The sequence below is a fragment of the Atta cephalotes genome (genome assembly GCF_000143395.1).
Source record: "Atta cephalotes unplaced genomic scaffold scaffold00005, whole genome shotgun sequence".
Taxonomy (NCBI): Eukaryota; Metazoa; Arthropoda; class Insecta; order Hymenoptera; family Formicidae; genus Atta; species Atta cephalotes.
The window spans coordinates 3,026,820-3,041,145 of record NW_012130069.1 but is presented as its reverse complement, the minus strand read 5'-3'; the positions used below and the strand labels follow the sequence as shown (position 1 = coordinate 3,041,145).

The 14,326-nt window shown below is 30.9% G+C and overlaps 2 protein-coding genes across 2 annotated transcripts in view; both read left to right on the top strand.

Annotated features, from left to right (window-relative positions):
* The window catches only part of LOC105626579, a 10,731-nt gene extending 1,239 nt beyond the window's left edge, over window positions 1–9,492 (top strand). The window contains exons 3-8 of the mRNA XM_012207874.1: window positions 2,145–2,930; window positions 7,584–8,378; window positions 8,541–8,640; window positions 8,714–8,824; window positions 9,079–9,234; window positions 9,439–9,492. Of these exons, the coding sequence (XP_012063264.1) occupies window positions 2,145–2,930; window positions 7,584–8,378; window positions 8,541–8,640; window positions 8,714–8,824; window positions 9,079–9,234; window positions 9,439–9,492 (2,002 nt within the window). The remainder of the gene's footprint in view (window positions 1–2,144; window positions 2,931–7,583; window positions 8,379–8,540; window positions 8,641–8,713; window positions 8,825–9,078; window positions 9,235–9,438) is intronic.
* Window positions 9,493–11,419: 1,927 nt separating this feature from the next.
* The window catches only part of LOC105626578, a 5,048-nt gene continuing 2,141 nt past the window's right edge, over window positions 11,420–14,326 (top strand). Inside the window, exons 1-3 of the mRNA XM_012207873.1 lie at window positions 11,420–11,797; window positions 12,205–12,315; window positions 12,500–12,655. Of these exons, the coding sequence (XP_012063263.1) occupies window positions 11,420–11,797; window positions 12,205–12,315; window positions 12,500–12,655 (645 nt within the window). The remainder of the gene's footprint in view (window positions 11,798–12,204; window positions 12,316–12,499; window positions 12,656–14,326) is intronic.

Below are 14,326 nucleotides of genomic sequence, written 5' to 3'. Positions count from 1 at the left end.
AACGTAACGGAACGGTACGTAGTTACGTACGTAACGTAACGTAACGTAAGTACGTCGTTGTTAGTTAACGTAACCGTAACGTACGTACTACTCTATAGTAGTGTGTGTGTGTGTGTGTGTGTGTGTGTGTGTGTGTGTGTGTGTGTGTGTGTGTGTGTGTGTGTGTGTGTGTGTGTGTGTGTGTAATTTCAAATATTTATACGGAAAAAACGATTTTGTAGTGTCTAAAAATTTAACTAGATAATTTGAAAATAATCTTGTTGAACCATTAAAATATTCATGTAAGATGCTTAAACGAGTTGAAAATTTTTTGCATCAGCATTGCTTGTCATGCTTGATATTCCTACATAATTATTTTAATAGATCAATAAAATTATTTTCAGGTTATCTGTATCCAGTTAAATTTTTAGATAGGTACTTTAACAAAATCTTTTTTTTCAAATTCATTTTTTTCTGTGTAGTATCTTTATTATAACAATTGCATTTGATAGTAGTCAAATAAAATAAATAAATTGATAAATAAATTATCCAGAAATTGATATATTGGTAATAGATAAATTGCATAAAACTTTCCGAAATTTTATTAGATATAATTTTCTAGATTCGTGTCTCACGTAAGAAACTTATTTACCGAGATATGTCTCGTGGAGTTCATGAATGCTTCATGTAACATATGTCTACTGGGCTATATCATTATAACTGTATGTTCCAATTTTTATGAAAAACTTCAAAATAACTTTAAACAAATGTTGATACCTCGCAATCATAGTGATTGTTAATCTCTTCTCAAATTTCAGGATATGAATAATAATGAATCGTTCGTGCAGATTTTTACATATTTCTTTGGACTTGTGTCGGTCATTTTCAACGTGTTCATGTTTTGCTACATTGGAGATTTGCTCAAAGAGCGTTGCCAGCAGATAGGAACTATTTGCTATACGATCGAGTGGTATCGAATGCCATCCAGGAAGGCGATTGATTTGTTAATGCCGATCATAATGTCTCGATACCCCGCGACTCTCACCGCCGGAAAGATGTTGACGATGACACTTATTACGTTTTCTGACGTGAGTAATATCGTTTCGTGCTCTAAATGCGAGGTATCAATTAAGACTGCTTAACGTGTTTGTAACGTGTGTGTTACATCTTTATTACTTATTTTATATCTTATTACTTACTTAAAGATTGGATTTAATTGGTGTTAAATATTGTGATTTTATCAGTAAGTTTTAATAAATCCAAATAAAATATGTATCTCTTAAAATCTCTTAAAATTCTAATCTCTATACTGACAATGAAAATAAAATATTGTATCCTAGATCTTAAAGACGTCAATGGCGTATTTCAATTTACTTCGTGAATTTTCCTCGCGAGACTGAGATTGTAAGACATGGTGTGATGAGATCATATTTGGGGACCGAAAGGGATACCATGCTTAGGATTTTAGTATGGCACAGAATTACATTAATAGTTTGACAAATAATGCACGTGTTAGTATGGCATTTACAATGGAATAAATTATTTCTCTTTAAAATAATATGTTATAAAATTACTGTAAAAATAAGATATACAAAATATAAGTAAGACAACGAAATATATATGCCCACAGTAGTATTTAAAAAATTAGAGTATTATTATATTTGTATAATGTAAGCGTTGACTTGGCCGAAGATAGGATAAAAAAAAGTTTTATTTACTATGTTACTCGACGAAGACCAAGTCCTTTGCTACTTTGAAAAATAAACGTTCTCATGGTTCAAGTTACAAAGTCAAAGTTTCCACTGTCTACGTACCACACGAACGCCTTGAGAAACGACATTGTGTGCAAAATCAATCGTTAAACTTCTTTTCGTTCACTGTCTTACAACCCTTACAAGTGACTCCTTAATTTTTAAAACACGCAGGCGCAAGTCGTCTGAGAGTTTACATCATACCTGATATGCACAAAGTTGTGATCAGTAACATTAAATCTTACGCAAACTTGAACCTGAACATACATATCTCAATTTTTAGCACCAACAATTAATTTAAAACATTTCGATTCTCTATTATTTTCTTCGCCGCGATTGTAGAATTTTCAATCGTTTCGACATTATCAAAATTATTTTTAATCAGAAAAGTTATATCGTGCATAATATCGCTAGGATGATCCTTAATGAATATCAGAAGATAGACGTGAAATACGTTTTCGAACAAAGTCACGTTGTACTTCGCATGCTCGGGATTTGGCCATCGATTGACAGACAGCCAAACATAATCGAAAAGATTATAAATATTTTTCTCATAATCGTTTGTTATCTGCTCCTCCATTGTGACATGGTACCGGGTATTCTTTATTACGCAGTTGTCGATGATGAGCCGAGTGAGAAAGTAAAAATGATGCCACCGATTCTGTACTCAGTCATGGCGATCGCCAAATACAGTACTTTACTTGTTTATGAATACGATATTAGAAATTGCCTGCGGCACATCAAGGAAGATTGGGGAACAGTAGTCGTCGATGACGCGCGAGAAGTGATGTTGAGCAAAGCTAGTAATGGAAGACGATTGTTCACCTTGTGCTGCACGTTTATGTATTGCGGTGGAGTGTCTTACAATACGATAGTGCCGCTGTCGAGAGGAAGTATTGTTATCGATGAGAATACGACAATTAGACCCTTTTCCAGCCCCGGTTATTATGTTTTCTTCGATCCGCAGAATAGTCCTGCCTACGAAATCGTGTTTCTTCAACAAGTCCTTTGCGGTTTTGTCATGTACACGATCACGGTGGCGATTTGCGGTCTCGCCGCTGTCTTTGTGATGCATGCGAGCGCGCAGATGGAAATTCTCATACGACAGATGGAGAATTTCGTCGATGAGAGTGAGTTTGGACAACGTAATATCTGCGCAAAGTTGGCAGTTATAGTTGAACATCAAATAAGAATACAAAAGTAAGTATTTTGTTTATAATTTTTCTAAGTACTTTGAATAATTCTTTGCCGGTATAAATCAGATATAGAATAAATATACTTAAAGATTTAGGCCAGTATTTATATTTAGTCTTATTTGAAGATCAAGTCTTACGATACTAATACTAATCTGTGATCAGTATTCACGTATTCTTATATATCGTTTAAGATATCTTAAACGTAGTCTTAAAAGTCAATTAATTACAGAGCCGTATTAACATTTTAAGACGGGCTTAAAATAAGAACCGACTGTGAATACCAGCCATAAAATTATCCTCTATAAATATCTAGTTTTATAATTACATTTGATATTAAATATTATCGTTAAAATAAATTATCGAAAAAATTTTATATATTTTCCAAAAAACAAATTGATATTTTTTTCGTTTCAAATTATTGAATCGAGTGCTTCATAAATACATTTTAGTTTCTTGCAACTGGTGGAGAATGTTTTGCGCTACAGTAGTTTAGTCGAAATAGTCGGGTGCACCACGTTGATATGTCTTACCGGATATTGCATAATAGGGGTATGAAAAATAATGCAAGCAAATTTATTGTGTTTAAGCACAATGCGTGTCGCAAGTACAAACTAATTTTATTCTCAGGAATGGAATAATGGAAATTTACCGGCCTTTTGTACGTACGTAACAGCTCTCACATCTGTCATTATTAACATTTTTATTTTATGTTATATCGGAGAATATATAACGGCGCAGGTAATTATTTTATATCTTTTAAGATGAGTAATACCATTTTTATAATAAAAATTTACATTCACTACTCTTTTTATATATGAGGTACTCATAATTGTTCGCGATAGGCCGAAGAAGTGGGCTTGATTACTTGTACGCTCGACTGGTACCGTCTTCCAACAAACGTAGCGCGAGATATGATATTAGTAATTATCTCTTCGAATATTCCACCACGAATTACCGCTGGAAAATTCATCGAACTATCCTTCAAAACATTCGGTGATGTAAGTAATATATAATAATTATCTATGATTAAGAGTTAGTTATCAGGATTTAAGAAATTGTTTCAGGTAATTAAATCAGCTGTAATTTATCTTAATATACTTCGACAACTTACCGAATAAATGGCAAATTAAGATTGGCAATAAATTTTTTTTTGAAATACACATATCCATATTATATATTTTAATATAAAAGATTTATTATCAATGTTAATGTAAGTAGTATTAATTATAAAAAAATAATTAAATATTTAAGTGCATATAATATCATTATAACTTATATAATATATGTGGATACAAATTTCCCACAGGTATTTACTCTTATATGAGAAATATATATTGAATAACCAAAATAAATAATTATTACTTAGCACAGAAATACATAAAAAATGTTATAATACATCACGAACATCTATCTTTTTGCATCTCTATAATATCTCTTTATACATTTCTTACGAAAAATTATAAAACTTATTGCACCGCTATTACAAGTAAACTTTTTTCTTGGATCTTCAATCCTTTTATAATTTCCGGGAAATCCTTTCTGCGCATAACAAAAATAGTCTTTTCAAAGTATCTACGATGTTAGCGATTTGTTCGACGTGGCTTTGAAAGATTGTTTCAACACGCAAGCACACGCGAGTCGCGATTTCCCTCCAAATCGAACGGATCAATCATGATCAGTGGCGAGTGTTGAACGCGCATCGTTTCACCACCTGTGGCTTGTACAGGAACTAACATGGAAAAGATATTCGCCAACAAAATGCGATATATATTACGTTTTTAAGCTTTGTCTTTCATCTACTGGGTGTCTGGCCATCCGCACGTACAAAGTCCTAACTTCCGGAGACCCTCGAGAGAGTTGGGGTGATCTTCATCTCTTACATCCTCCTTATTTGCGAGTTGGTCTCAGCGATTCTCTACATGGCCATCGTACAGAGAGAGACTCATGCCAGGCTGAAAGTTGTCGCCACCGTAATATTTAATATTTACGATGCTAGCGATGACCAAGTACGGTCAATTGTCAATCAAAAGGAATCAAGTAAGAAACTGCCTCGCGCAGGTTGAGGACGATTGGCAAATAATCAACTTGCACGATCGTGGTGTGATGATTGATAAAACTAGAAGGCAGACGTTTGCTGATAATATGCGCCATATATTCATAGATTCCACTGGAATGTTCTTTCGGACAATTATACCATTATCCGCCGGAAAGATTATCACTAAACAGAATTTTACGATCAGACATCTGCCCGACTTATTTTGTTCTATTCGATGTGCAGCTTAGGCTCGCTTACGAGATCATATTCCTTATGCAATTCTTCTCCGGATTTGTAAAATGTACGGTCACAACAGCGGTATGCGGCCTTGCGGGTCTTTTTGTTGACGCACACTTACACAGCTGGACATGATTCTGGTAAATGAATGTGAACTTAAAAATGTGAATGAAAGATTGGCCACTATTGATAAAGCATTAGATCAAAACGCGAAAGTAAGACTAATTTTACAAGTATCTTTAACGAATCTGTTTGTTAGTATTTTAATGTTTTAATTGAAATCTATGTACAAAATAGACGTTGGAATTAATTCATATATGATGAATTGTTCAATAAATAAGATTCTTTAAAAATGTACTTAATTATTGATTATATTGAATATATTGATTATATTGAATACATTAATTATATTTTATTTTTGTATAAAAATATAGAGAATCTTATTTATTGTACAATTAACATATTTCTTGTTTTAATTGTAAGCAAATTTTTAAAAAACATTTATTTTGACAAAAATTTTTTTTCTTTTTTTCTACGATCATTTTCCTTCAATTAGTGCAGAACACCACACAATATATAAGTCTAATGGAAATTATGGGATGCACCATAATTGTATGTCTCTTAAGATATTTTATTATTATGGTGCGCATAAAATAAATATGTAGCGACAATAATTTCAATGATTTTGAAAAAGTATTAAAGATATGTAAAACGCACAGATTCAGCAAGTATCACAAAAATAAATATAATCATAATTTACAGAAATGGGAGAATAACATTGCCGTAGCTCTATATTCATATTTCGTTGGACTCATCGATTAGTTTCAACATTTTTATCTTTTGTTTTATCGGTGAATAACTTTTGATAAAGGTTTTATGCTATCACATTATCGAAGTAATAATTAACATTCATTAATTAATGTAAGCATCATTTTTTTTATTAATAATCTACTTTGTATAATTGATTAAATTAGGAAGAAAAAGTGGCATTAACAACATTCACATTGTAGTGATACCATTTTCCTTCCAAAAGCGCAATCGCTGATATTAATCATGCTCATGTCGAATTTTCCGACAAAGATTAAAGGAGGAAAATATTTTGATCTTTCAGGACATTCGGCAACATAAGTAATAATATGTTAAAAAATAAAAATCACATTTTTATTTTTTAAGATTCATTACACTTTAGGCCATTAAGACCGTAACGTATTTAAATCTTTTTTATGCTCTGTTGTTGGCTAAATTTAAATAGTAAATGCATAAACGTAATCTTCAAAGAAATATGTAACTTTTATATAAAAATAGTCAAGACATATAATTCCTAAAAAATACTTCCTTTATTAATAGGGAGATCGGGGTTAGTTGTACGGAGTTGATTGTCAAAATGTTTATAACTCAAACAGTACATTTTATGTGTTATTCATAAATAAAATATGCTACTGCTAATCCTAGAACATGTGACAATCAACCCAGAACACGAGATTAATTGTCACATTTTCGCAGCTTTAAATTAAATAATTTATTTTTATGATGAATTCAAGAATAATTTTTTTAATACCTAAAGAATGTAAGTATATTATAATAAGATATATAATATTTTCAAATCCTTTTTTCTAAAAATCATTAATCAAAAACTGTGACAATTGACCCGGTTTTCCCCTAAGTGTTTTTAAAAAGAAATAAAAGCCATTGAAAAATTAAATACGTTTCGTATACAAACGTATAAACTTTTACTTACTCATCATTGAAGCTTCGAGGAACGCAAATTGTAAGTAAAATCAAACGTAATTATTTTCCAAAGAATCATAAAACTTAATCGATGCATATGAAATATCTTCCATTGGAAAACATTGCCATTTTCTGTTTCTCACGCATTACAAGTTTAGCAAGTTTACTTTTCTGCCCCAAGTATTATAGAATATGACATAAGAATGTAAATATAATTTTAGTTTTATTAAATTTATTTATTGATGTTGTCAAAATCATAATATCAGAAATACGATGACACTATCACGGCACTAAAACAATGTTATTATACGTTGATCTCTGATTAAACTAAAGTATTCTGTCCTAATAGAAACTATTATTGTTAGAGGTCAACGTCCAAAGCAGCATAAGTTTTAGTACAGGAAGAAAAATTGAAATCATCAAATCGACTATTCTTTGAAAACAAATGTACGCTGACGAATGGAAAAACTATTCGTGGAAAGCAATCTCGACCCTCGGTAAGTTGACTTGGAAACTCTCTTGTTTTGAAACCTTCTCTTTCAAGCAACATATTAATTTTTAAGATGCGCAAGCGCAAAAAAAATAACGAATTTACTCTACAGTTTTTTATTCGCTGCAATCAGCTTGCCATTCAGTTTGCATAAAGATTTCATACAGGCTCGACAAAAGAATGCTGCACAACGAGTATTACAAAGATGATATGATTTACATTACACAATTGACACGAAATGTTTTGAGCCTACTTGGGGTTTGGCCGAATTACAACAGGAGAAGAACTATTGGCGAAAAAATTCGGAAGTACTTTCTGATCTCGATCTCTTATATTCTTCTCTATTGCGTCTTGATTCCTGGTGCCTTATTTTGGTTGATTGAGAAGAGAACACGAGTCAGAGTTCAAACGATTCCTTTACTTTTTTACGGTTTCATGGCCAGTGGTAAATATAGCAATTTGATTTTTCGTGAGAAAAATATTAGACGCTGCTTGAAACACATTGAACAGGATTGGAGGATTATTACCAGTGCAGAGGAGCGAGAGATGATGATTGAATCCGCGAAGATTGGAAGACGCCTAGTTACACTTTGTGCAGTCTTCATGTATGGCAGCGGGCTCTCTTTTCGATCAATTCTGCCATTTGCCAAAGGAAAAATTGTCACTGCGCAAAATATTACGATCAAACCGTTGCCTTGTCCGGCTTACTTCTTTTCATTTGATATACAAGTCAGCCCCGCTTACGAACTGATTTTTGCAATGCAATTTTTATCAGGGATAGTTACTTATTCGATAACGATAGCTTTATGTGGCCTCGCGGCCGTTTTTGTGATGCACGCTTGTGGCCAACTAAGGATTTTAGTTGATTTGATGAGAAATCTCGTCGAGGATCAATGGCAGGAAAAACAAGAAGTGGATAAAAAACTGGCTAAAATGGTTGAACATCAAATACGAATTCGAAGGTAAGAATTATAAGTTTTAATTTTTATTAAATCCATGTGTGTACATCAACGCAACTTATGTAATAATTGATTATTCGTTAATCGGTAATTAACATCATACATGTGCGGAATTTAGTACTATTTTCTCATTTTTCGAATATGATGATTCGGTGCCGTCGACAGTTTTTTGCAATTGGTAGAAAATACTCTACAACAAGCGTGTTTAATAGAATTGATGGGGTGCACGATGATAGTCTGCCTTTTGGGATATTTTATTATAATGGTTTGTAATTTTATATATCCAAAAGTTTTAATAATAAAGCGAAAAAAAGAATACCCTGCAATAACTTTTATAGGAATGGGAAAATAGCAATTCGATTGCTATGTGCTCTTATGTTATAACACTTACATCTCTGATGATAAATATGTTCATGTTTTGTTATACTGGTGAACAACTTACCGTTCAGGTATAACTATTCTTTTGCTCGTAATGATTATATCATGTGATGCTATTATATACAACAATGAGTGTAATATAATATGTGATAATGTTTCCGCTATAATACTAATAACGCTATTTATTATACAACACTATTTGTTATATAAAACAATATTTGGGAAGAAATTGTTGAAAATATTTTTATAATAATTTTTAAGTAATACTTAATCCCTAAAATTCGCTTAATTTTTTGCTACACATACTTGATAACATTAATAACAGGCAGAAAGAGTAGCTAGTACATCTTGCGAGCTCGAATGGTATCGTCTTCCAGACAAGAAAGCGCGTGGGATTGTGCTGGTGATAATCATGTCGAACATGCCCACCAAGATCACTGCTGGAAAAATCATGGCTCTATCATTCAAAACATATGGTGATGTAAGAATACATATTCAAAAGCATTCACTAATTTCTTTAGGAATCAACAACAATTCTAACATTAACAATTAAATATGTTATTAAGTGATTGTTATTATCATTACATACTGTAATAGTTAATTAAATATAAGTTTTTTATTTAATTTATAGAGACAATTGAAATCATGATAAAGCAACAACTATAAAATATTATGCTATTTTCAGGTTGTAAAAACAGCTGTAACATATTTTAACATGCTTTTAAATGTAGCCGGTTAAATGTTTTGGCTCTATATTTCTTTTCATTAAAATTACAGTTACGAATTATATAATGGTAATACCGTATCGTGTATAATCGTGATATTGATGTGTCAAATACAAAAGTTTACTATAATGTACATATATCTATATAAATATTCTTTATTTAGATATTTCTTCTATATGTAAGAAATTTTTGTTTTACAATATAATATTTTACATTAAATTTTCATATAAAGCAATTTGATTTTAATTAAGTTGAATTATTATTTTATTTCTTATAAATTTATATAGATTAAATATATAGATTAAATGTATTTTAATTTCAAGCTAAATAAGAGTATCGAGATTAGTATAGAAATTAAGAAGTAAAAATTATAAAATATAATTGTGCATGTGTATTAATCACATTTATCAATTTTACTTACGAGAGTTATACTCATTGATTTCTGTTTGCGATTACTAACTTGCGAGCAGGTCGGAGGCTCATATGATATTTATAATGAAAAGCTGTTAATCAAAGCTATTAATCACATAGCAATGTTCGGTCTTTAAAGCAATAATCTATGCTACATATTGAATCAATAATATCGTACTGTAACATGAGCAGTCAGAAATTCGGCACAGTGTAGACAAACATGTTTGAATGCATTCTGTATTTAAAACAAATAATCACAATGATATGATAAGAACAAAAAAATACTATTTATTGTTTAACATAATCGCATGATATGATTACAGTTATTTTTCTATAAATACTCTGCCATGTCAAAAACGCGTTTTACTTATATACACTGCTATTATCTGTTTTCTTTACGATACTGCAACCTTTTCATTGCTTCCAATAGGACAAGTTTTTTTATCTTACAAAAAAAAGCACAAATATGTTTGCACGCAGTCACTTTGAAAATTTCTATACATACATTATACATTCACTAGATTGCTTTTGTTGCAAGTTGTAATGTTAATACAGTTAAATTGATTATTTTTTCAGAGAATCGGAAAATTTCATCAATATATCAAAACGATTCAGTGCTTTTATTTTTAGCCTCTCATGCAACTACAAGAATTTAATAAGTTTATTTTCTGACACTAAATAGTTATCGTAGGATATAATAAGACAAAACATATAAATATTTTTTATCTTTATTTAATTCACTGACATTGTCACAATTATCACGTTAAAAAAATCACAATTGCTTTTATAAGTATTAATCTTTAAACTAAAAATTGAAATATTACTGTACTACGTAATCGGAACTATTATTGACGGTCAACGTCCAACGGGTGTAACCGTTTTAGATTCATATTACACAGGAAAGAAAGTTAAAGCCAATTGTTATTCTTAGCTGCTTGAAAAAAATATACTTAGAATGGAATTCATATTCTGGGAAAGCAATTCCAACCCTCGGTGAGTGAACTTAGAAAATCTCTTGTTTTCGAATCCTATTCACGCAACCCTTTAATCTTTAATGCGCGCAAGCGCAAACGGACAATAAATTTACTTTATCAGCAATTCGTATTTGCAGCGATCAGTCACCATTCAGTTTGAACAAAAGTTTCATGTAGAATCAACAAAAGAATGTTCCATAATAAGTATTATAAAGATGACATGATTTACATCACACATTTGACGCGAAACATTCTAAGCTTACTCGGAATTTGGCCGTCTAATAAAAAAGACTCTATCTGCGCGAAAGTCTGGAGATACTTCTTAATCTCGATCTGTCACATTCTTCTCTATTGCGTTTTGCTTCCTGGAATCTTTTTTTGGTTGATTGAAAAGAGAACACGCGTTAGAATCCAGACGATTCCTCTGCTTCTCTTCGTTTTGATGGCTTGTAGTAAATATATCAATTTGCTATTTCACGAAAAGAAAATCAAACGCTGCTTGGAGCACATCGAGGAAGATTATAAAGTTGTTACAAACGCGGAAGCGCGGGACACGATGATTACATCTGCAAAGATTGGAAGACATCTGGTCTCACTTTGTGCGATTTTCATGTACAGCAGTGGACTTTCCTTTCGATTGATTTTGCCATTTGCCAGGGGAAAAGTCATCACTCCACAAAACATCACACTCAGACCTCTACCTTGTCCGAGTAACTTCTTTTTCTTCGATGTGCAAGTCAGCCCCACTTATGAGCTGATCTTTGCAATACAAGTATTATCTGGGATAGTCACTTACTCGATAACAACAGGTTTATGTGGTCTTGCGACTCTTTTCGTGATGCACGCCTGCGGCCAGCTGAAGGTCCTCATAAATTTGATGACGAATCTTGTCGAGGAAAAGTGGCATAAAAAACGAGAATTGAATAAGAAACTGGCAAGAATGGTTGAACATCAAATAAGATTTCGAAAGTAAGAGTTTAAGAGTTTTATTTTTTTATTACATACATATATTAAATGATCAAACGTTTATAATTTATTATTTGTTAATCGGTTAACATCATATACGTGCAGTGTGTAGGTAATTCAAATTTTAATTTCTTAAATATATTGATTCGGTCCGACATTTCAGTTTTTTACAATTGATAGAAAATACTCTGTACCAAGCGTGTCTAATAGAATTGATGGGATGCACGATGTTAATCTGCCTTCTAGGATATTTTATAATAATGGTTTGTAATATTTTATATATTTGGGAGTATATATAATATTTTATATATTTGGGGTTTTAGTAACATAGCGAAAGAAAATTATATTTCCAACAATAAAATACAATATTTATAGGAATGGGAAAATAGCAATCGGATAGCTATGTGCTCCTATTTTTCATCAATTACATCCATGATGATAAATGTGTTCATGTTTTGTTACACTGGTGAGCAACTTACTATTCAGGTATGTTTGTTCATATTTTTTTCTTCCTTCTTTCCTTTTTTCTGTAATAATATATACTAATATATATCTCTGTTATACAAAATATTTGAGAAATTGTTATGAAAGTTTTTATAATAAATATTTTTTAAACAATATTTAAATCAATAAAAATTTTCTTATATGTACTTGATAATATTAATAACAGGCAGAAGAAGTAGCTAGAAAATCTTGCGTACTCGAGTGGTATCGTCTTCCGAATAAAGACGCGCGGGGAATCGTGTTGATAATAATTATATCAAATTTGCCCGCTAAGATCACAGCTGGGAAGATCGTGGATTTATCATTCAAGACCTATGGTGACGTAAGCACATTTGTTCAAAAGCGTTCATTAATTTTTTCAGAAATTAATGACAATTGCAACACAGCGATCAATTACGTTATTAAAAAATTATTATCTATAGCTTAATAGACGTGAATCAAATATAACATTTTTTAATCAATCTATCACGTTAAATAAAATTATGACGAAGTGATAAATAACCACGGGATATTGTGCTTATTGTTTAGGTTGTAAAAACAGCTGTGACATATTTTAATATGCTTCTAAAAATGACCGACTGAATATTATCCGTATTTCTTTCTTCTTCTTGTCGTAACCATGATTATGGATGCATCATAATGATAATATTATTATGTATATGTTTATTATATATAAATAGGTCAAAAGTTTGGTACAAAAGTTTGATATAATGTACATGTATACATCAAAACGTGAGTAAGAAATTTCATTTCTCAGTATGATAAAACTAAATAATATAATTTCATAGAAAGCATTTCAACAATTATTTAATTTTTTGAATTACTATTTTATCTTATATACAAATTTAAATAAATTATTTCTTTATTTCATTATAAGATAAATAAGAGCATCGAATAGAAATTATGATATAACTAAAATTAATTTTACATTTATCAATTACATACATATGGAACTAATGCTGTTTTATTATATCTGTTAACTTTTGTACACGATTGTAACTTGCGAGCAGAAGTATAGATGTATCGCAAACTAATACACATCAATTGTCAGTCAATGGTCTTCGAAACTATACTAACTTCACAAAGTATTGTGCAAAAAGAACAAAAAATCGACGCAATGAGCATAGTATGTACGTTGTAGTATTATTTTAAATATAATATATCCTTATTTAATTCATTGCACAATTTTTCTTTTCCTACAGTTTTAAGCAGCATTTCAACATTATATAGGCTAGAAATGAGTTATACAATAAGTAATCACTCTTTATTTCGAAACCATTATTGCACTTGCAAATCCATCTTACACAGCATTAAAAGCTCCGTGATCGAATATTATTCTTACACAATAACTTTATTATTTGAATGCACATATTTTAATTTTAATCAACAAAATAATAACGATGATATAAATAACAGAGTATTGTTTATTGTTTAAGATATAGTGATAAATGCAATTCCTTTTCCACAGATATTGTATCAAATAATAAATCGTGTTTTGCTTATACAGTTGCTATTATTAGTAAGTTTTCTTTACGAAACGTCAATTTTTTCATTGATTTTAACAGAACAACTTTCAGTCCCTTATGATGGGGGAAAATGGCAAATAAATTTGCATGCAACATTTCAAAAGTTTCTGTGCATACATTATCCACTAGATGTGACTTTTCAATTGCAAATTGTAACAGAGACAGTTAAACACGATTATTTTCCAGACAAACAAAAAACTTCATCGGCATTAAAACATAGTGTTTTCATTTTTAGTCTCTCGCACAATTACAAGTTATCGTAGAATACATTAAGATACTGGTAAGATAAAAGTAAGATAAAAGTATAAATAATTTTTACTTTTATTTTAACACACACAACTTACTATCAGTATAAACTTTCTAAGAGGGTTGATGTATTGACGTTTTTTTATAGTATTTTTTTATTCAAAATCGATATTCTTTTACTGAATGTCCATCTTTAGGGCATTAATGTCGTCAAAATTATC